Here is a 23,767-nt window from a genome sequence, read left to right on the forward strand (position 1 = left end):
GGGATGAGGCACCTCTATCTCGAGGCGGAACTTCAAAAAAACCAATCTAGAGCTCCGGCGGAGCTATTCCACCAGGGAAACTTCCCTCCCGGAGGGGGAAATCAAAGCCATCGTCATCACCAACGATCCTCTCATTGAGAGGGGGTCAATCTCCATCAACATATTCATCAACACCATCTCGTCTCAAAACCCTAGTTCATCTCTTGTATCCGATCTTTGTCTCAAAACCTCATATCGATACCTGTGGGTTGCTAGTAGTGTTGACTACTCCTTGTAGTTGATGCTAGTTTGTTTATTTGATGGAAGATTAAATGTTCAGATCCTTAATGATTTTTATTACTCCTGTGATTATGAATATGAATATTCTTTATGAGTAGTTAGGTTTGTTCCTGAGGACATGGGATAAGTCTTGTTATAAGTAATTAGGTGAATTTGGTATTCGTTCGATATTTTGATATGATGTATGGTGTCTCTCCTCTAGTGGTATCATGTGAATATCGAATACATGACACTTCACCATAATTTCGGCCTAGGGGAATGCATTGGGAAGTAATAAGTAGATGATGGGTTGCTAGAGTGACAGAAGCTTAAACCCTAGTTTATGTATTGCTTCATAAGGGGCTGATTTGGATCCATATGTTTCATGCTATGGTTAGATTTATCTTAATTCTTCTTTCGTAGTTGCGGATGCTTGCGAGAGGGGTTAATCATAAGTGGGAGGTTTGTCCAAGGAAGGGCAACACCCAAGCAACGGTCCACCCACATACTAAATTATCAAAGTAACGAACGCGAATCATATGAGCATGATGAAAAATAGCTTGACATAAATTCTCATGTGTCCTCAGGAGCGCTTTTCCACATATAAGAGTTTGTCCATGCTTGTCCTTTGCTAAAAAAGGATTGGGCCACCTTGCTACACCTTTGTTACATTTGTTACTTGCTACCCGTCTGTGACCGATAACTTCAGTGCTTGCAGAGAATACCTTACGGAAAACCGCTTGTCATTTCCTTTTGCTCCTCGTTGGGTTCGACGCTCATACTTATAAAAAGGACTACGATAGATCCCCTATACTTGTGGATCATCAAGACTCTTTTCTGGCGCCGTTGTCGGGGAGTGAAGCGCCTTTGATAAGTGGAACTTGGTAAGGAAAAATTTATATACTCTGCTAAAATTTACTGTCACTTGTCACTATGACAAATAATCCTTTGAGGGGCTTGTTCAGGATATCTTCACCCCAACTAGAAGCACAAAAAGATGCTCCTTAAGATGCTGCACCTACTGAAAATATTTATGATGAGATTCCTTCGGGTATGATAGAAAAACTGCTAGCTAATGCTTATGGAGGAGATGGAACACTACATCCTAATTTGCATCTAATCTATGTGGATGAAGTTTGTGGATTATTTAATCTTGCAGGTCTGCCCGAGGATGATGTCAAGAAGAAAGTGTTTCCTTTATCTTTGAAGGAAAAGGCATTGACATGGTATAGGCTATGTGACGATATTGGATCGTGGAACTACAACGGATTGGAATTAGAATTTCATCAAAAGTTTTATGCTATGCATCTGGTTCATCGTGATCCGAATTATATTTATAATTTTTGTCCTCGTGAAGGAGAAAGAATCGTTCAAGCTTGGGGGAGGATTAAGTCAATGTTATATTCATGCCCCAATCATGAGCCCCAAGGGAAATTATTATTCAGAATTTTATGCTCGGCTCTCTCGTAATGATCAATCCATGCTTGACACTTCTTGTGCTTGTTCCTTTATGAAGAAAGATACTGAATTCAAATGGGACTTATTGGAAAGATTTAAAGCAACTCTGAAGATTGGGAATTAAACAAAGGTAATGACTCAGGTATAAGCTTTAAGTTTGATTATGTTAAATCCTTTATAGACACCGATGCTTTTTCGTGATTTTAGCACTAAATATGGACTTGACTCTGAGTTAGTAGGTTCATTCTGTGAATATTTTGCTACTCATGTTGATCTCCCCGAGGAGAAGTGGTTTAAATACCATCCTCCCATTGAAGTTAAAGTAGCTGAATCTATTAAAGTTGAAGAAGAAACTATTATTTATAATGTTGATCGTGTTATCCCTACTACTTATATTGAGAAACCACCCTTTCATGTTAGGATAAAGGAACATGCTAGAGCTTCAACTGTTGTTCAGAAGAGTTGCACTAGAACACCTATACACTATAGGAATCTGAGACTTTGCCGTTTGCCATGGCTGACGGCAATGTGGGGAACCCCGGACGGCAAAGGCTTTGCCGTCCATGAGCTGACAGCGAACTAGATGGCAAAAAAATATCCGGTGAAGAGGTTATTTGCCATCTACTTTTAGAAGGTGGACGACAAAGAATCTTTGCCATGAGGGGGCAGACGGCAAATAAAATGGGACGACAGATCCGTAAATGCTCCCGTTAAGTGCTAACGGCAGGCTGCTAGGCCCACCTGTTCTTTGCCGTTTGCCCTCCCCCCTTTGCCGTCTGCCCTCCCCTCTTTGCCGTCATCCATGTTTGAGGCCGACGGCAAAGGGGGGCACCCAACCCCTCTCTCCCTCCACCTTTGCCGTCAGCCCCTCCCACCTTTGCCGTTAGCCCCTCCCCCCTTTGCAGTCAGTCATGTTTGAGGACGACGGCAAAGGGGGCACTCCCAGCATGTTCCAACCAGGCTATGGAGCCTTTGCCATCAGCTGCAAGCCCTTTGCCGTCGGTGGGCGGACGACAAAGGCTCAAAACAGCCCTGTTTATTTTATTTTCTATTATATCCAACAATTTTCACAATAATCAGGATATATATATACTTGACAGAAATAATTTTGTTTTCGTACACATAACCAAATTAAAATATCTTTCATCCGTAATACATACATATTATGCAAGTTGCATACGTACCAAACCATATATTACACCAGTTTCCCCCATGCATACAAAGTTTCATATATATCCATATACAACAATAGTTTCAATCCAAGCTTCCGTGAAGCCATGGTAGAAGAAACCATATTTAAGCATTCCATCAATATAATCCAAGCTTCCCGTTAAGTGAATGTAATCTGCAAAATGGCAAATAAGAAAGTTACAAGAAGAAGACTAGATGAAGAAGAGAAGTATAGGTTATTTCGGAGAGAACTTAGATAAGAATAGACCATTTAATAGCTAAGTTAGGTGGAATAGGTCATCTTGTAGCTACATAGCCTTATTATGTCATTTCGGAGAGAACTTACCTAAGTATAGGTCATTCTAGAGCTAACTTGGATAAAATATGTCATTTTGTAGCCAACTATGATTAATAAGCCATTTTGAGCTTATTATGTCATTTTGGAGCTAAATTAGTCTAATGAGCTAACCAAGGTTCTTATGATGTTTTTACCTAACTAAGCTAATTATTTCATTTTGGAGGATAATTAGCTAAGTATGTGTTTGTTGGGGAAACGAAGCTACGTAGAAGAAGAAAGAGAAGAAGAAAGAAGAGAAGAAGAAGGAGAAGAAAAAGAAGGATGAGGAGGAGGAGGAGGAGGAGGAGGAGGGGAGAAGGAGAAGGAGAAGGAGAAGGAAGAGGAGAAGAAGATGAAAAGAAGAAGGAGAAGAAGAAGGAGAAGAAGGAGGAGAATAAGGAGAAGGAGCTTCTCTCCTCCTTCTTCTCCTTCTTCCTCGTTCTCCTTTTTCTTCTCTTCTTCTTCCTGTTCTTCTTTTCATTTTTCCTCTTTCTTCTCCTCTTGTACTCTTCTTCGAGCTAAATTAGCTAATTATGCCATTTTGGAGCTAATTATGTCATTTTGGAGGATAATTAGCTAAGTATATGTCATTTTTTATTAAATAGGCCATTTTCGAACTCACTAAGCTAATTATGTCATTTAGGTGGAAACCAAGCTAATTATAGGCCATTCTAGAGCTAACTTGGGTAAAATATGTCATTTTGGAACCAACTATGATTAGTAAGGCATTTTGGTGCAAAATTGGCAAATTATGTCATTTAGGTGGAAGCCAAGCTAAGTATATAATATTCATCAGCTAACCAAGGTTCTTATGCCATTTTCAGCTTATTATTTCATTTTGGAGCTAAATTAGTCATTTTAATGAGCTAACCAAGGTTCTTATGATGTTTTTACATAACTAAGCTAATTATGTCATTTTGGAGGATAATTAGCTAAGTATGTCTTTGTTGGATGAGTCTAAGCTACATTGAAGAAGAAAGAGAATAAGCAAGAAGAGAAGGGAAGAAGAAGGAGAAGAAAAATAAGAAGAAGCTGGAGGAGGAGGAGGAGGAGAAGGAGAAGAAGGAGAAGGAAGAGGAGAAGAAGAAGAAAAGAAGAAGGAGAAGAAGGAGGGGAAGAAGGAGAAGGAGCTTCTTCTCCTTCTTCTCCTTCTTCTTTCTCCTTCTCCTTCTCCTTCTTCTTCTCTTCTTCTTCTTCTTCCTTCTTTTCATTTTTCCTCTTTCTTCTCCTCTTGTCCTCTTCTTCGAGCTAAATTAGCTAAGTATGCCTTGTTGGAGCTAATTATGTCATTTTGGAGGATAATTAGCTAAGTATAGGTCATTTTTTATTAATAGGCCATTTTGGAGCTAATTAAGCTAATTATGTCATTTAGGTGGAAGCCAAGCTAATTATAGGCCATTCTAGAGCTAACGTGGGTAAAATATCTCATTTTGGAGCCAACTATGATTATTAAGGCATTTTGGAGCTAAATTGGCTAATTATGTCATTTAGGTGGAAGCCAAGCTAAGTATATAATATCACTACAAGAAATAAGGTCAATTATGACTCCCCATATTGGTCATCGATTCGTCATTGTTCTCGTTTATTGACCTTTTTTGACCAAATTTACAACGTCAACAGTTGGCCGTCAAGAATGAACAAACATGACCTTTCTAAAATTTTGGTCATTGGTCTCTATCGACCAAAATTTTGGTTTGGTCATTACCCATTTGTGTGCGCGACGTAGGATCTGACGTGGCCAAGCTGACATGGCATTTCTAGTGACCAAATGAAATCATCATAAATTTGAGATCCCTGTCCACCAATCTAGCCTACATGTGCCTGGCCCAATACCTATTTTACTATTGAAAATGTATGATTTGTTTGCGTTGAAGCATTTTTTTGCTAGAAGCACCACATCTCAAGATAGGCCCATTAAAAATAAATACAACAAAATAAAAGATTGCAAATAAAATGTATATTTTATTTCAGTAGCATATCACATCAAATACAATACATCATCCAACGACTCCACGCATTAAGGTTCAACGCCTAACAAGGGCACATCAAAATAATTTTACATCTGCACAACAGAATTCTTCTGCAAGTGCAAGTACACAGAAAAAGGACCCAACAAGTGCACAACCACACATAAATAAAGTTCCACAAAGTTTGAATGAGAACCACAAGTTTCTTCTCATCATCTTCCTCTGCACAATATGCTCTTGCCATTGCCGCCTGCAAGAAGAAAATGATACCGACTCCACGTTAAACCTAGAAAGTACAAAAAATCCAACCGTCCAACTAATATGTAATTGTTTTGTAGCCATAGGATGAAACAGGAGATGTCTACACCATTGGTCTTTCCTTCTACGCTTGTGAATAGAAAAAAGAATCTATAGGAGACGTCCTCCCTTTGGTTATCTATGCTCGAACTATTAATAAAGGAAAAGTTATTTCTTGTACTAACTTGTGGTAATACGTTATTGGTTAAAAACATATTATCTATCCATGAAACATTGAGATCTCCATCTAAATTCCATGCAACTATTCATCCGATCAATAATCAAGAGAAGAATAGAAAAGCAGATATAGACATGATGATTGAGTAACTATTTATTAAGTCCAAATACCAGACTCAATAACGTTGTCAATGAAATCAAGTACCTAGATGACCTGTCTTGCATCCTTCCGACTTTAAAAGTGCACGCCCACATCTTACGAAGTCTAGCAAGTTGGTGTCAATTTTTTCTGTGCAAACATTTTAAAGTAAAGGCCATTGAACATGAATTTGTCAATGATAAGAGATACAAAATAAAAAAAGTATTTGTTAACAGAGAGTGACATTAGTAGCAATAGAGTTAAATTCTGGCACAAAATAGAGTATTTGGTCTTTTAAGAAAAAATCTTACACAAAATATATTTAACTAAGCTATTTTCTTTCTGGAACAAACAATGTACATCGCATCAGTTTGTCATGGATTGGAAGATTGTTATAACTATATAGTATGTACAGGTACATGCAAATGCAAAATTTAGGAAGCCACTGAAGCGCTGAACCCTTGCTAGGAATATGTTGTCGTCGCGTAACTATTTAGACAAATGTCATACCTCACGGGGCTCAAACCCTCCAGCATAATGGAAGTATGCGCCAACTATCCAAGCATGGTCAGCATCACCAGTTGATGTCCAAATGGATATACCTTTTGTCCAAAAGCAGCGATTTGAAAAGCTATATCCAGAGTTAAATCGTATTTAGAACTAATTATAGAAGAAGAAAAACTGGTATTCGAGAAACTGTTCTTACAAAATTGTCATGCTAGTTTTTACCTCATGATAGCTAACCCAGATGGTTCGAGTATTCGTCTCATCTTCTTAAAAACATCCATTGGTTTTGTGAGGTAGTCTACACTAACCTAGAAGCACACACACACACACACACACACACACAAAAAGGAAACTTATTACCATTCCATACATGCAACTAGATAGAGGCCCAAATGTAAATTACTATGGCTTACAAAAGATGGACCAGTAGTTCAGCATGACAGAATTCATCGTAAGAACACCATACCACGTTGGTTATAACATCAAAGGTGTTATCATTGAAAGGAACATTCGGGTTTAGATTGAGGTCTTGCACAACATACTCTGTCAAAACCTATTATCACCAGCAAACAAGAAGAGAGTTGCCAAAAAACATTAGGGTTGGTGTACCAGCCGAAAAGAAAACAGTAGGGTTGCAAGACGTGTTAATAGTACAAACTGCCATTTCTAGCAGAGTACACATAGAGTGTCATGTTTACAACTTTTTGCCACGACCCCAATTTGAGCCCTCAACTAGACTCAATAGTTAATGAACACATACATATATATCCAAATGTAGAAAATCACACTAATTTAGTAAAACCAAATTTATATCTGAAAGAAATGAAGTTACTATATCGTATCCAATTACTATGCTTCAGTCATAGACAGAGAGTGTTTGAACTGCCTATCTTAACTTTTATCCTATTAGCACCAGAAAAGGTCAAAAATGCGTGTTGTAGGACGAGCTACAGGTAGGACTTTATCCAGCCCGTTCGCATGTGCTCGGGATTCGAGCCGGCCCGGTATTCCCGGCCCCTGCCCCCAGTATGGCTCAGCCAACCCGTGTATCGAGTCAAAAAGAGCTAGCATTAAACAAGGAATCCAGCTATTAGAATAGGCTTCTGACAGGTGCTTCGAATGAGCATGTGTTGCCAGCATAGCTACCAGCCGTAGTCGATCATTGAGGAGACAAGAACCACAGACAAATTTGTAAGAACACTTCCAGATAATTAGATTAAGGATATATTGCACTGTTAGAGAAATTTGTAAGCACACTTTCAGAAAGTTCAAAAATGCTCTTCAGCTGTATGTGGTGCGCAAAGTTTTACTTAAATACTACTCCCTCTGTCTTATAATATAAGAACATTTTCATACTAATGTAGTATAAAAATGCTTTTATATTATGGGACGGAGGGAGTAAAACATTATTTTGAAACCTACACAAAAAGAAAAAACCTGGCTCATTTTTTGGATTAGTTTTATACACCTATTTGCCTTTTTTGTTAACACCACATGGAAATATATTTTCGTGGAACTTCATATGTACGAGCTATACATGTTATAAGCACATTTTTTGGATTTTTTGAGGTGAAAACAAAGTTTTTCACCAAATAATGAATATACAGCCCCCTGGAGTCTAACCTCCAGAGCACATTAACAACTAGCACAACTCACGTGATAACATAATGAAATTATACAATTATCACTTGCCAAAAATCAACCTAATTAAATTTGATTAGTCTTGCTAATAAGACCGATCCATACTCAAAGTATCAGCTTCTGTTTGATTAGTCTTTGTGTCTCATCCGACGTGCAAAAAATGTTTAGCCTGATTCCTCATCAACCTACATGATCAGGTGAAGTGCTATTTTAAATTGCTAAACAGTGCTGTATAGTACCATCACATGTATTCAATACCTCTCGAGCAAACCACCTGTGGGCTGCGGTACACTTGCCATGGGCAGAAACATAATGGGCTACATGTGTTCCGACTAGATAGTCTATACCCTATGCCTAGCAGATTCGCATGGGGGACAAACGCCTAACACAGTTGAATCACGAGGCCGGGCGAGACGGCCAGGATTAAGTGACCCGAGTCGCTCGTCTCCCTTTCGGTCGCACTCTATAAAAGGTTTCTTTGTCTGAACAACCATTTCTTCTGTAGCAACATAGATACTACATATACTACAGTCATCATAAGTCATATGACCACTATCTGAAAAACCACCAGGAGAATAGCATAACTCACCAACTGAGTCAATTGTTGCTCAATCCAAAATAAAATAAACACCAATCCATGTTGCTCAATCCAAAACGAAATACAAATCAAGGCCATGTTGCTCAATCCATAATTCTTTAACAGCTCTTGCTGTAATCTTGTAACTGAAAAAGAGAATAGCAGACCAAATGTCCAAAATCGCAATAATTTAGTAAGGAAGCGGTACCGGATTCTTCTTCATCTCGTCTTCATTCATACCCATCCCTACGATCCTCTCTTGCTTGTACCCGGCTGGATAATAGTTCAACTAGATAAAGCGGAAACCAGTAAGCCACTTGGCAATAAGACGTTGAGATGAACGTGGTAACATGCGAACTCCAAATTCCTACCCACCCAGGTACCGCACATGTACAGGATGGCCATGCCATGAGTTTTGCTTGGAGGAAGGGCTTGTTAGTAGTACTTTGTGAGCGCCCTGATTGCTTGGTCATCAATGTGCGTCACAAAACGGGGAGCTGAGTAGAGCTCAGTATCTGATGACCTACCCAGTAGCAAGAACGCATCATACATCATCGGGGCATCAAATCATACAAATAAAATAGGAAGATGTAGTAATATGTGTTAATATCATCGGTATGTTCCAACTTCACATGGATGCACATATTTCATGCCTGATAAATGAAAGGAAATGTCTAAAACTAGAGCAGTTTTTTTCATTTCAGAACAAATAGAACGTAAGCTATGCACTTCAGTATCCTGCGTGCCACCAAAAACATGATCTTAAACTGTAGCAAGTTTATGCTCTAACTCTAAGGATGTAGAGAGTAGAAACACTAGAAGGCTCTTACCTTGTCAAGAGCCAATACTTCGGCAGAGAAGCAGCCACAATGGCAAGGTTGCCCAACCCCAGAGCAAAAGGGCATATATATATGCAGATGTGCACCATACCAGCTAACACTTGTGGGTCTTGTTCTTGTAGTGCCATCATACCGGAATTTGTAGCAGCAAACAATCAACAAAATTCAGAGGGGCACATAATGGAATTCTAATATACTGAATTGGTAGCAGCAAGCAAGAACTCAATAAAATTCAGAGAGGCACATAACAGAATTCTAATATACCAAATTTGTAGCAGCAAGCAAGAACTCAACAAAATTCAGAGAGGCACATAACAATATTCTAATATACTGACAAATTACGACAGGCATGTAACTAGTTTCTACAACTGAATTTGTAGCAGCAAGCAAGCAAGCACTCAAACAAAATTCAGACAAACATGTAGCAACCTTCTGCAACTGTATTTTAAGCAGCAACCAAGTAAGAAAATCAGTTGGTGAGCAATGCAATGTCTATCCCATTCAGAATTCAAAAGCAGAGTAGGTATGTTGTTTGACAGCAGTAGCAACACTGAACAAAATAAATTCTGATGACAGGCATGTAACCAATTCTGATGACTTCTGCAACCAATTTCTGATGACAGCGCCGAGGGAGTGGCCCGTGTAGTTGGGGTACCGGCCGAGGAGGTCCCGGAGCAGGTCGCACTCCTTGTCGAGCACCCAGCCGGCGGCCCGTAGGAGGCTGTTGTGGACGTAGCCATCGTTGAAGCGGCGCTTGCCTAGGCGGTTGTCGAGAAGCAGCGCGTAGTCGGACTCGCGGCCGAGGTTGAAGCCCCCGGTGGCCGCGTAGGTGCGGCAGCGCACGATGTTGGAGGGGTCGAGGAGCGGGGCGGCGAGGTCGGTCTCATAGTTGGCCATGACGAGGCGGCACATCCGGCGGATGGGCGCGAAGTCGGCGGCGGCGACGTGGCCCCAGGTGGCGCCGTCGTGGTAGCCGGTGCCGGTGTGGACGCACCGCTTCGACACCCACCACGCGCACCCTAGGCAGTAGACGCACTCCAGCAGCGGCAGCCCACACGTGAGCGACATGCGTGGAGATTCCGTCATGCAGGCGGCGTGCAATGTGGCAGATCCCGACGAACCTAGGGGTGTCAGCCGAAACCCTAGCCATGGGTGGGACACAGAGAGATCATGAGGGAGAAGGGGGCTCTCTCTTTTTTTCCCATTCCAATTATTCTAAGAGAGGTGAACGAGAGACGTTAGATCGGTAAGACGTGGACGGCTCAGCTTGGCTACAAAGGGTGATCCTTGGGAAGAGTTTTCTGCGTCCTGATTGGTTCGACATTTAACATGTACATAGACTGATGCATACCAAGTTTGTTTATGCACATTTCCTCTTAAAAGAAAAAAAATCGTCATGCACATGTACGTGAACGGCAAGCAGATATTTATTTTGGGAAAGTATATTCATGTGTAGCACACGACCTCTGAAACCTTTTTCGATTCGAACGTACCTCGTAGTACTGCGGATTCATGTGTCACTAGGAAACCAATCTACATGTCTTTATCACATGAAGGATAGGTGGGTGAGAGACGTTGGATACGTATCGCGTGAACGACTCAGATGGTCTGTAGTGGTGTGATCCGAGGGAGAGGGCTTCTGGGTCCTGATTGGTTAGAGAAAGGTGATATCTAAAGCAATTTCTAAGTGCTGAAAATAGTAGGAGTTTGTGAAACATGTTCCAAAAATATTTTCCCAAACGACATCACTAAATGTTTCACTCAAGAATACCACATTTAATGGACGATAACCAACTTATTCAATTTTGATCTTTAAATCTATTTTTGCCATTTAAACGGTTTTCTACCGAATCAGAAGGAAATCAGATGGAATCAGAAGGAAATCGGTCAAAAAAATTGCACAAGGGTGCATCTTGGGATGGAAAACAATGTTGCTAAAGGGACTTTTGTTTTCTTTGGACGTAAAATTCATTTTCCATTTGTGGCCTTGTCGACACCTATACAAGACATGTAGGCGAAATTGTTGAGTTTTTTGCCCAGTCACCTCTATTTAAGCCTATGACCTTCTTAATTTTGTCATGGAGGACCTATAATGCGGGCATAAATAGAGCTACACATGCAAGTGACCATTTTGGGCAACGGGATTATGACCTTCTTGATAGAGATGGTCAAAATTTTCTACGGTTTGAACCCTCTTAGACACCTCATGACCTTTTTGTCAATTTTAGTCATAGATCTATGACCAATAAAACCGTCGTCATTATTTTTTGTCATAAACGAGCTTATTTCTTGTAGTGTATTCATGAGCTAACCTAGGTTCTTATGCCATTTTGAGCTTATTATTTCATTTTGGAGCTAAATTAGTCATTTTAATGATCTAACCAAGGTTGTTATGATGTTTTTACCTAACTAAGCTAATTATGTCATTTTGGAGGATAATTAGCTAAGTATGGCTTTGTTGGATGAGTCTAAGCTACGTAGAAGAAGAAAGAGAATAAGCAAGAAGAGAAGGAGAAGGAGAAAAAAAGAAGAAGAAGAAGAAGGTGGATTAGGAGGAGGAGGAGGAGAAGGACAAGGAGAAGGAGAAGGATAAGGAAGAGGAGAAGAAGAAGAAAAGAAGATGGAGAAGAAGAAGGAGAAGGAGGAGAAGAAGGAGAAGAAGCTTCTCTCCTCCTTCTTCTCCTTCTTCTTCCTCCTTCTCCTTCTTCTTCTCTTCTTCTTCCTTCTTTTCGATTTTCCTCTTTCTTCTCCTCTTGTCCTCTTCTTCGAGCTAAATTAGCTAAGTATGCCTTTTTGGAGCTAATTATGTCATTTTGGAGGATAATTAGCTAAGTATAAGTCATTTTTTATTGAGTAGGCCATTTTGGAGCTAACTAAGCTAATTATGTCATTTAGGTGGAAGCCAAGCTAAGTATAGTCCATTCTAGAGCTAACTTGGGTAAAATATGTCATTTTGGAGCCAACTATGATTATTAAGGCATTTTGGAGCTAAATTGGCTAATTATGTCATTTAGGTGGAAGCCAAGCTAAGTATATAATATTCACGAGCTAACCAAGGTTCTTATGCCATTTTGAGCTTATTATTTCATTTTGGAGCTAAATTAGTCATTTTAATGAGCTAACCAAGGTTCTTATGATGTTTTTACCTAACTAAGCTAATTATGTCATTTTGGAGGATAATTTGCTAAGTATGTCTTTGTTCGATGAGTCTAATCTACGTAGAAGAAGAAAGAGAAGAAGCAAGAAGAGAAGAAGAAGGAGAAGAAAAAGAAGAAGAAGGAGTAGGAGGAGCAGAAGGAGAAGGAGAAGGAGAAGGAAGAGGAGAAGAAGAAGAAAACAAGAAGGAGAAGAAGAAGGATAAGAAGGAGGAGAAGAAGGAGAAGGAGTTTCTCTCCTCCTTCTCCTTCTTCTTCCTCCTTCTCCTTCTCCTTCTCCTTCTTCTTCTCTTCTTCTTCTTCCTTCGTTTCATTTTTCCTCTTTCTTCTCCTCTTGTCCTCTTCTTCGAGCTAAATTAGCTAAGTATGTCTTTTTGGAGCTAAATTTGCTAATTATGTCATTTACGTGGAAGCCAAGCTAACTATATGTCGTTTTGGAGCTAACCTGGGTTAAATATGTCATTTTGGAGCTAAGTATGCTTAATAAACCATATTGGACCATTATGTGGTTGTTAAGGAAAATGCTGGAAATAACATACCATTATCGTCATCACGACGGTGAAGCACAGTGGCTCTGGCTTGTTTCACCTGGAGAAGGCTGCCCTAGAGAAGGCTCCCCTGTAGAAGGGTCGTGCGATGCGTTTCGGGAGATATTCTGCACCAAGCGTCATTTGCAATGTGTCGTTAGCATGATGACACTCTTAAGATTACTGCATTTAAATGAAACTCACCGTCCCCGCCATGTTAATGACTAGCATCGCCGGAGGGACTTGTCCGGTCTTCTCACACATAGACTGTACATTTGGTTTCGACAAGTCAAACTTTTCAGTTATTAATGAAACGGACATGAAAATGCAAGATTTGAAATAATATGAAGAAGAAACTTACCATGAAGAGCTCGTATATAGCCCTGTTAGACGCATCATTTCGTGCCCTCTCCGCGTCCACCAATGCAGTCGTCCTCTCCTCCAGCTCCTTCATCTCCTTATCCTTCTCCGCCAAAAGCGCCTGCATTGCCTCTCTCTCTCTCTTTCAGAATAGTAGCCTACAACACAACTCATTGTTAGCATTGTAATCATATTGGTTCCCACGCAGAACGTAATACAGAAAGATAGTTGAGTCCATTGAACTAACCTCGATGGCGAGCTCGATTAGCCGTGGACGAGGTGTTATCTCAGGACAGGAGCTCGTTTGGCGTGCCTTTATTTGCCAGAGAGTGCTAGGACAACGTCTAAGGCCGTCTCCAATTGCTATTGAGACATGGGACCTCCCGTTGCAAGCTCTCATCACTAGCTCTGGATCAATAGGCCGCTCGCTCGGGTTAAAGTCCTCATGTTTCCTCGCCTTCCCGTGATCTCTGTACTTCACGTGCTTGTGGTGGGAGGAGATGTTGGTGAAGTTTTCTGGATGCTCGAGGTCAGACTCATAGAATGCATTGACCTTCTTGTACGAGGAAGTATGGGCCATCACATACAGGTCGTACATCTATGGCACCTACGTCTTATTGTGACGCGCCTCAAAGAGAGAGAGAGAGGAAAGTTGTATTAGTAAAGGGCTCAAGATAGCATTAAGAATGAATTGCATGAGGCATTGAGCAAACCACATACCCAGTTCTCGCCAAATTAGATTAAGTTGACGCTCCCTTGATGGTGTGGCACACCAACTATTTTGCCACGCCTCTCCTTGGCGTTGTTGTGGCTGGACTCCCACGTTTCGGAGCACCACTGATCCACCAAGGCATCCCAACATTCGGTGGTCGGTGGTCAGTGTCATATGGGGTGGAGGGTCAGTGGCGTCGGGGGTCGGAGGTCAGTGTCGTTGGGGGTTGAGGGCCAGTGGCATCGAGGGTCGGGGGTCTTTCCGGTTAACAAGAGGCCGAAGAGGTGTCGGGGGTTGGGGGTTGGGGGGTCAGTGGCGTAGGGGTCGGGGGTAGGGGTTCGGGGGTTGGGGGTCGAGGGTCACTGGCGTCGGGAGTCGAGGGTCAGTGGCGTCGGGGGTCGGGGGATTGTGGCGTCGGGGGTCAGGAGTCAGGGGTCGGGGGTCCGGGGGTCGGTGGTCAGTGGCGTCAGGCGTCGGGGGTCGGGGGTCGGTGTCAATGGCGTCGGGGGTCGGGAGTTTGAGGGTAAAATCCCTTCCTCCCTAGGCAATGCTTCATTCCTATGCATAATATATTTATCATATAATAACAATCTTACATGCCAAATTCTGAGTTCTTTCAGAAACCTTCGATTTAACAGGTTCTTTCGAAAAAGTAGAGTAGTAAGCAACTTGAATTAATGATTTAGGGTTCTTTCGGAAACCTTCGATATTAGGTTAGCTTAATCATATCAATGCCATGAAAAAGTAGAGTTGCTTACAATGATCTAGCTCGAGCTACTTGGAATTGGGAGAAAAGAATATGCACTATTATTCAAATTATTAAACAGTGTACATTAGCATATTTACATTACCGGAGAGGAGGGCAGTGGGAGGAGGTGAGGGCGAGCTCCGGCCCTGGGCGGCGGGGACGAGGGGAATGGGGAGGAGGTGCGCATGGAGGAGGGGAGGGCGAGCTCCGGGCGTGGGCAGTGGTGGTGGGCCAGAGCGGGTCCGGTGGTGGTGGCGGCGGCGCTGGGGTGGGCAGGGCGCGGGGAGCTCGGGCCGTGGGCGGCGATGGTAGGCCGGAGCGGCTCAGGTGGTGGTGGCGGCGGCGTTGGAGTGGGATGGGGGCGCGCGCGAGAGGGGCAGGAGATCGAGGGGAGCGGGGGTGGAGGCTGGGCTGGAGTGTGCCATTAGGGGAGCGGGGGTGGGAGCTGGGCGCTGTTAGGGGGAGGGCCCCTTTGCCGTTTGCAAAGGTTGGGAGGTAGACGGCAAAGGGGTGGGTGGGTGGGGTGGGCTTCGGCCGTTAGGGTGGCGCCACTTTGCCGTCTGCGTCCCATTTGTCGTCCGTCTGTGGGACCTTTGCCGTCGGCTGACAGACGATAAAGAGATGGCCGACGACAAATAAAACCTTTGCCATCAGCAACCTCTTTGCCGTCTGCTTTGTGCCAGCTGACGGGAAAGAGGATCTTTGCCATGCGTCAGCACACGGCAAAGGCATGGCAGACGACAAATTTCTCAATTCCAGCAGTGATACCTTTTGATCAACTTAAAGTTGAACATTATATTGCTACGGTTAAAGATCTCTTGGTTGATAATATTGATGGGCATGTCATTCACTTTTGTGATGAAGCCGCTAGAACTGATAGACTTGATACTAAGGGAAAACATAGACCTATTGTTGGCGGACCTGTTGTTTCTGTTAAAATAGGAGATCATTGGTATCATGGCTTATGTGATGTGGGTGCTAGTGTGTGTGCAATTCCCTTTACCTTATACCAAGAAATTATGAATGATATTGCATCAGCCGAATTAGAGGAAATTGGTGTTACTATCTAGCTTGCTAATAGAGACACAATTTCACCAATTGGGATTGTTAGAGATATTGAAGTATTGTGTGGGAAAATAAAATATCCTACTAGTTTTCTTGTTCTTGGTTCCCCACAAGATGATTTTTGTCCCATTATATTCATTAGATACTTATTGAACACTATTAATGCTAGGATTGATTGTGAAAAATAAACGGTTACTGTAAGTTTTTGGGATGCATCTCATGAGTTTAATTTCTCCAAATTTCGTAGACAACTCCATGACAAAGAATTGACTAGTAAAGATGAAATTATTGGTATTGCTTCTATCCCTATGTCTACTACTGATCCATTAGAAGAATATTTGCTAGACCATGAAAATGATAAGCATATGAATGAAAGGAATGAAATAGATAAGATTTTGTTTGATCAGTAGCCTATTCTGAAACACAATCTGCTTGTCGAAATACTTGGGGATACTTTGGAATATGCTTATCTTGATGAAAAAGAGACATGTCATGTTATTATTAGTGCTAACCTTTTAGAGAATGAAGAAAAGAGATTATTAAAAACTTCGAGGAAGCACCGTGCTACTATTGGATATACTCTTGATGATCTTAAGGGCATTAGTCCCACTCTATGTGAGCACAAAATCAATATCGAGCCTGATGCTAAACCAGTTGTTGATCACCAACGACGATTAAATCCTAAAATGAAGGAAATGGTAAGAAATGAAATACTAAAGATTCTGGAGGTACGTATAATTTATCCTATTGCTGATAGTAGATTGGCCAGTCCCGTTCATTGTGTCCCAAAAATGGAGGTATTACCGTTGTTCCTTATGATAAAAATGAATTGATCCTGGAAACAATTGTTACAGGATATAGAATGGTAATTGATTTTAGGAAATTAAATAAAGCTACTAGGAAAGATCATTACCCGCTACCTTTTATCCAAACATACACATTTTTTGTTTTCTAGATGCTTATTCTGGTTTCTCTCAAATACAAGTATAAAAATAGGATCAAGAGAAGACCAATTTTACTTGCCCTTTCGGTACCTTTGCTTATAGACGTATGCCTTTTGGTTTATGCAATGCACATGCTACCTTCCAAAGATGTATGATGGCTATATTCTTTGACTTTTGTGAAAAGATTGTTGAGGTTTTCATGGATGATTTTTCCGTACGTAACTGATTTTTATGATTTCTTGAGCACCCTTGATGGAGTTTTACAGTTATGTGAAGAAACTAGTCTTGTCTTAAATTGGGAGAAGTGCCACTTTATGGTTAATGAAGGCATTGTCTTGGGACACAAAATTTCCGAAAGAGGTATTGAAGTTGATAAAGCTAAAATTGATCTTATTGAAAAAATGTCGCGTCCAATAGATATCAAAGGTATAAGAAGTTTCCTTGGTCATGTTGGTTTCTATGGGATATTTATTAAAGAATTCTCTAAGATTTCTAAGCCTCTTACAAATATTTTGCAAAAGGATATTACGTTTGTTTTTTTATGATGATTGTGTAGAAGCACTTGAAATTCTTAAGAGAGCCTTGATCACTTCACCTGTTGTTCAACCACCTGATTGGTACCTTCCCTTTGAAATTATGTGTGATTCTAGTGATTATAGTGTTGGTGCTGTCCTAGGATAAAGATTTGATAAAAATTAAATGTTATCCACTATGCTAGTAAAACTCTAGACAATGCTCAAAGAAACTACGCTGCCACTGAAAAAGAATTTTTAGCAGTTGTGTTTGCTTGTGATATGTTCAGACCTTATATTGTTGATTCTAAAGTAACTGTTCACACTGATCATGCTGCTATTAAGTACCTTATGGGAAAGAAGGATACTAAACATAGAGTTATTAGATGGGTTCTTCTGCTACAAGAATTTGACCTGTATATTATTGATAGAAAGGACGCTCATAACCCTATAGCAGATAACTTGTCTAGATTAGAGAATGTTCTTGATGACCCACTATCTATTGTTCATAGCTTCCTCGATGAACAATTAGTTGTTATAAATGCTTCACACAATGCTCCTTGGTATGCTGATTCTGCTAACTACATTGTTGCTAAATTTATACCAAGTAGTTTTACATACCAACAAAAGAAAAAGTTCATCTATGATTTTAGACATTACTTTTGGGACGCTGCACATCTTTCTAAAGGAGTACATGGTATTATTAGACATTGTGTACCTGACATTAACAGGGACAGATCCTGTACAAGTGTCACTCTGAGGCCAATGGAGGACATCACGCTGGAGATATAACTGCACACAAGGTATTACAATCTGGTTTTTATTGGCCTAATCTCTTCAAGGATGCTCATAAGTTTCTCTTGTCCTGTGATGAATGTCAAAGAATTAGTACTATTAGTAGACGTCAGGAAATGCCTATGAATTACTCTCTAGTTATTGAACCATTTGATGTTTGGCGTTTTGATTATATGGGACCTTTTCCAAAATCCAATGGGTATACTCATATTCTAGTTGGTGTTGATTATGTTACTAAGTGGGTAGAAGCTATTCCAACTAGTAGTGCTGATCATAACACTTCTATCAAAATGCTGAAAGAGGTAATTTTGCCTAGATTTGGAGTCCCAGATATTTATTGACTGATGGCGGTTCACACTTTATTCATGGTGCTTTCCGTAAATTGCTTGCTATATATGATGTTAATCATAGAATTGCATCTCCTTATCATCCTCACTCTAGTGGGCAAGTAGAATTGAGCAACAGACAAATTAAATTGATCTCGCAAAAGACCATTAATAGATCTAGAAAGAATTGGTCTAAGAAACTCAATGATGCACTATGGGATTATAGGACCGCTTACAAAAACCCTATGAGTATGTCTCCTTATAAAATGGTTTATGGTAAAGCTTGTCACCTACCTCTAGATCTAGAACATAAAGCTTATTGGGAAATGAAAGAGCTTAACTATGATTTCAAACTTGCTGGTTAAAAGAGGTTATTTGACATTAGCTCAATTGATGCATGGAGAACCCAGGCCTATGAGAATGCTAAATTGTTTAAAGAAAAGGTTAAGAGATATCATGACAGAAGGATACAAAAGCGTGAATTCAATGTAGTGATTACGTCTTGCTATACAACTCTTGCTTAAGATCTTTTGCAGGAAATCTTCTCTCTAAATGGGAAGGTCCTTACATTATCAAGAAAGTATATCGTTCCGGTGCCATCAAGATCAATAATGTCGAAGGCACAAATCCAAATGTAGTAAATGGGCAAAGAATCAAACATTATATCTAAGGTACTCCCATAAATGTGGAAACTAATATTATCAATACCATAACTTCGGAAGAGTACATTAGGGAGACCTATCAGAACGTCTCAAACCCCGAAAGGAATAGGTATGTGCAACGGTAAGAAAACTGACTCCAAAACGTTTTCAATGGGAATTTTTACCAATCTTGCAATATTTCAAAAAATACGAAAATTTAAAGGAGTCTGAAGCGTGCACGAGGAGGCAACAAGCCAGGGGGCATGACCTACCCCTTGGTCATGCCCTGCCGGATTGTGGCCACCCCGTGCACCCTCCGGACTCCGTTTTCTTGTGGAAGACTCCTTCCGCTCGGCAAAAATTCATTATATAATCTCTCGAAGGTTTTGACCTTCGTATCTGGACATTACCTCGGGTTTTCGTTTTGAGTTGTTTCTGCAGAAAATTTACAGCAAGATGTCGTCACAAGAGTCGGTCAGGGAAAACCGTGCATTACACCCCACACGAGGGGCCGCGACATTCAGCAAAGCCAACCACTTCAGGCAGGCCATGGAGGAAAAGATGAAGGCTGACTTAAAAAGTATAGATGCTATGGAGGAAGACCAAGAAGTTACATCTCGTCTACTACCTAAAGCCATGTTGGAGGAACTTGAGAGCTCAACAATTCCAAATTCGGTTATCCCTCCCAATGCTAAATTCCTTACTTATGAAAATATAAAAAACAATGTTCCCTTTTCCCCTGCAGCAATAGAACATCCGTGGGTTATGGGAGCTCTAACCATCACTGGAAAACTTCGCAAGGAAATCATGGATCTCAGACGGCGAATTAATAAGCTTGAGGTGGAGAATCACATTCTAAGGGGCATCATCACCAAGAATATAACACCACTACCTCCGAAGAAAGACAACTGGACACATGGGTATGGGCACTCCCCTTGGCTTGAGCCAAGCTTGGGGGAGGTCCCCCGGTATTGCATCACCATCACACCTTTTTACTTTTTTTTCTTCGTTCGATCCTTTTAGTTATATCTTGATCTACTAGAATAAAGTTTTAGTGTGATCTAGTTTTGAGTGTTATATAATAAAGAGTAGTTTTCAGTAGAGGGCTTTGTTTTCTTGCTATGATCCTGAGAAAAAGAAATAGAAAGAAGTATAGAATAAAAGCAAAAAAAGGGCATGCATAATGATCCTATGGGGAGTGATGACTTCACATATAAAAAATATGTCGACTGAAATTTGTTATGAGTTGACAAACAGAGCTATTGGTGATTGTTGCAATCAAATGAAAGTAATAAAGAAAGAGAGGTTCACATATAAATATATCATCTTAGACATCTTTTATAATCGTGAGCACTCGTTAAAATATTATATGTTAAGAAGTTGATGTTGGACAAGGAAGACAACATAATGAGTTATGTTTGCTTATTTCCGAATGGAAGTTATATGGTTGTAGATCCTTCAACATGTGTCGCTTGCTTCCACCCCATATTAGCCAAAAAATTCTACACCAAGTAGAGATAGTACTTGTGCATCCAAAAACCTTTAACCCAGTTTTGCCTTGAGAGTCCACCATACCTACGTATGGATTGAGTAAGATCCTTCAAGTAAGTTGTCATCGGTGCAAGCAATAAAAATTTCTCTTTAAATATGTGTGGTTTATTAGTGCGAGGAAAATAAACTTTATACGAACTTGCGATATAGAATAAATAAAAGTGACAGACTGCATAATAAAGTACTTTATCGCAAGGGGCAATATAAAGTGACGTTCTTTTGCATTAAGGGTTTGTGCATCCAACTATAAAAGCGCATGACAACCTCTGCTCCCCTCTGTGTAGGGCCTATCTGTTACCTTTACTTTTTAGCACTTACCTTTACGAACGAGTCGTGGTGATCTTCACCATTTTCTTTAGTTCGCCTTTATCTTTTGGCAAGCGTCATGTGTTGGGGAATGATCTAGACTAATATATCCACTCGGATGTGGGTGATCATGAGTTATTATTGTTGACATTACCCTTGAGGTAAATAGTTGGGAGGCAAAATCATAAGCCCCTATCTTTCTCTATGTCCGATTGAAGCTTTGACCTCATAGGTACCGCGTGAGTGTTAGCAATTATGAAAGACAATAAGATGATTGAGTATGTGGATTTTCTTAACAAGATCTTATATTGACTCTTTCCTACGTTGCCATAAATTCGAATTGCTTCAATGGCTCAAATCATAGTTTGTTAGTTCTCAATAGAGTTCTTGATTCATATTTTATCTTGTGAATCAATTGTTACTCTAGCATAAGATATTCTATATAAGTTTATGTTGTTGTTCTAAAGATAACCATGATGCCTTCATGTCCGTAATTTATTTTTATCGACACCTCTATCTCTAAACATGTGGGCATATTTATCGATCTCGGCTTTCGCTTGAGGACAAGCGAGGTCTAAGCTTGGGGGAGTTGATACGTCCATTTTGCATCATTCTTTTATATAATTATTTATTGCATTATGGGTTGTTAATACACATTATGGTACAATACTTATGCCTTTTCACTATTATTTTACAAGATTTACATAAAGAGGGAGAATGCCGACAACTGGAATTCTGGACTCGAAAAAGGAGCAAATCTGAGAGACCTATTCTTCACAGAGCCAAAAGTCCTGAAAATTTACGAAGAGTAGTTCTGGAAGTTATAAAAAATAATGGGCGAAAGAAATACAGAAGGGGACCCACTAGGAGGTCACAAGCTAGGGGCATGACCTACCCCCCTGGCGACGCCCTTCAGGCTTGTGGGCCCCTGGCAGCGCTCCGGTGCCCATCTTCTGCTATATGAAGGGTTTAGACCTAGAAAAAAATCATATCAGACCTTTCGGGACAAGGCGCCGCCGTCTCGATGCGAAACTTTGACAGAACCAATCTAGAGCTCCGGCGGAGCTATTACGTCGGGGAAACTCGCCCCCCCCCACGGAGGGGAAAATCGAAGCCATCGTCATCACCAATGATCCTCTCATCGAGAGGGGGTCAATCTCCATCAACATCTTCATCAGCACCATCTCCTCTCCAAACCCTAGTTCATCTCTTGTATCCGATATTTGTCTCAAAACCTCAGATTGGTACGTGTGGGTAGCTAGTAGTGTCGATTACTCCTTGTAGTTGATGCTAGTTGATTTGTTTGGTGGAAGGTTATATGTTCGGATCCTTAATGATTATTAATAATCCTCTGATTATGAACATGAATATGCTTTGTGAGTAATTATGTTTGTTCCTGGGGAGATGGGATAACTCTTGTTATAAGTAATCATGTGAATTTGGTATTCGTAAAATATTTTGATAAGATGTATGTTGTCTCTCCTCTAGTGGTGTCATGTGAATGTCGACTACATGACACTTCACTATAATTTGGGCCTAGGGGAAGGCATTTGGAAGTAATAAGTAGATGATGGGTTGCTAGAGTGACAGAAGCTTAAACCCTAGTTTATGCATTGCTTCGTAAAGGGCTAATTTGGATCCATATGTTTCATGCTATGGTTAGATTTGTCTTAATTATTCTTTCATAGTTGTGAATGCTTGCGAGAGGGGTTAATCATAAGTTGGAGGTTTGTCTAAGTAAGGGCAGCACCCAAGCACCGGCCGACACACATACCAAATTATCAAAGTAACGAACTCGAATCATGTGAGCATGATGAAAACTAGCTTGACATAAATTCCCATGTGTCCTCGGGAGCGCTTTTCCTTCTGTAAGAGTTTGTCCAGTCTTGTCCTTTCCTACAAAAAGGATTGGGCCACCTTGCTGCACTTTTGTTACATTTGTTACTTGCTACCCGTTACGAATTACCTTATCACAAAACTATTTGTCATCGATAATTTCAGTGCTTGCACAGAATACCTTACTGAAAACCGCTTGTCATTTGCTTCTGCTCCTCGTTGGGTTCGACACTCTTACTTATTGAAAGGACTACGATAGATCCCCTATACTTGTGGGTCATCAACGTTCGAGCGGGAAAAGCAGGAGACACAGGTAATCAGGGAGAAGTTTTCAGTTTTTGGTGACACCCATGACAACGAGATGATGGAGGATAGCCAACACATGTAACACCCAAGATTTTGCCAAACAGCGATGACTCTAGCTAAACAAGTCTAATGCTCATTATTGGGTGGTGGTGGTTTAAGCCACCATGTTTGACTAAACGTGCGATGGCATTGCGAAGATATGAACTAGAGCCCATCACCACAACTCCATCATTTAAAGCACCAAGTCACCAAAGCGAACAAAGTAACTTTGAGAGTGTTGTATAGATTTATGCATTGTTTATAGGGTGAGAGAACTCATGAATTGAATGTCTCCCCCTAATTAAATGCCTACACCTAGACAACACATGAAGTAAGTTTATGCAAGTGTACAAGATTTCACATAATGTTATCATGCTCCAAGATACCAAGTTCACGCATAAGTTGACAAAACCTTGCTTCATCCAATGGTTTGGTGAAGATGTCTGCGAGTTGCATATATGTACCAATATGAGCAATGTCAATGTCACCATTTTGCACATGATCTCTCAAAAAGTGATACGTAATATCAATGTGTTTTGTGCGAGGGTGATCAATAGGGTGCCCAACAATCTTGATG

At 40.7% G+C, this 23,767-nt stretch overlaps 1 protein-coding gene and 1 pseudogene across 1 annotated transcript; both read right to left on the reverse strand.

The window, feature by feature from the left end:
* Nucleotides 1–6,377: 6,377 nt before the first annotated feature.
* Nucleotides 6,378–9,083, reverse strand: LOC123405351 (annotated as a pseudogene).
* A 785-nt stretch (nt 9,084–9,868) lies between these two features.
* LOC123405352 lies at nt 9,869–10,435 on the reverse strand. Its single transcript, XM_045099074.1, has one exon. It carries the CDS (start codon nt 10,433–10,435, stop codon nt 9,869–9,871), a length of 567 nt encoding a protein of 188 aa, XP_044955009.1.
* Between the last annotated feature and the right edge of the window lie 13,332 nt (nt 10,436–23,767).

The sequence above is a fragment of the Hordeum vulgare genome, chromosome 6H, assembly GCF_904849725.1.
Source record: "Hordeum vulgare subsp. vulgare chromosome 6H, MorexV3_pseudomolecules_assembly, whole genome shotgun sequence".
Classification (NCBI taxonomy): Eukaryota; Viridiplantae; Streptophyta; class Magnoliopsida; order Poales; family Poaceae; genus Hordeum; species Hordeum vulgare.

What these genes read in the sequence shown, in the direction of transcription:
- LOC123405352 (XM_045099074.1), bottom strand. Translation starts at nt 10,435, where the DNA reads ATGTCGCTCACGTGTGGGCTGCCGCTGCTGGAGTGCGTCTACTGCCTA.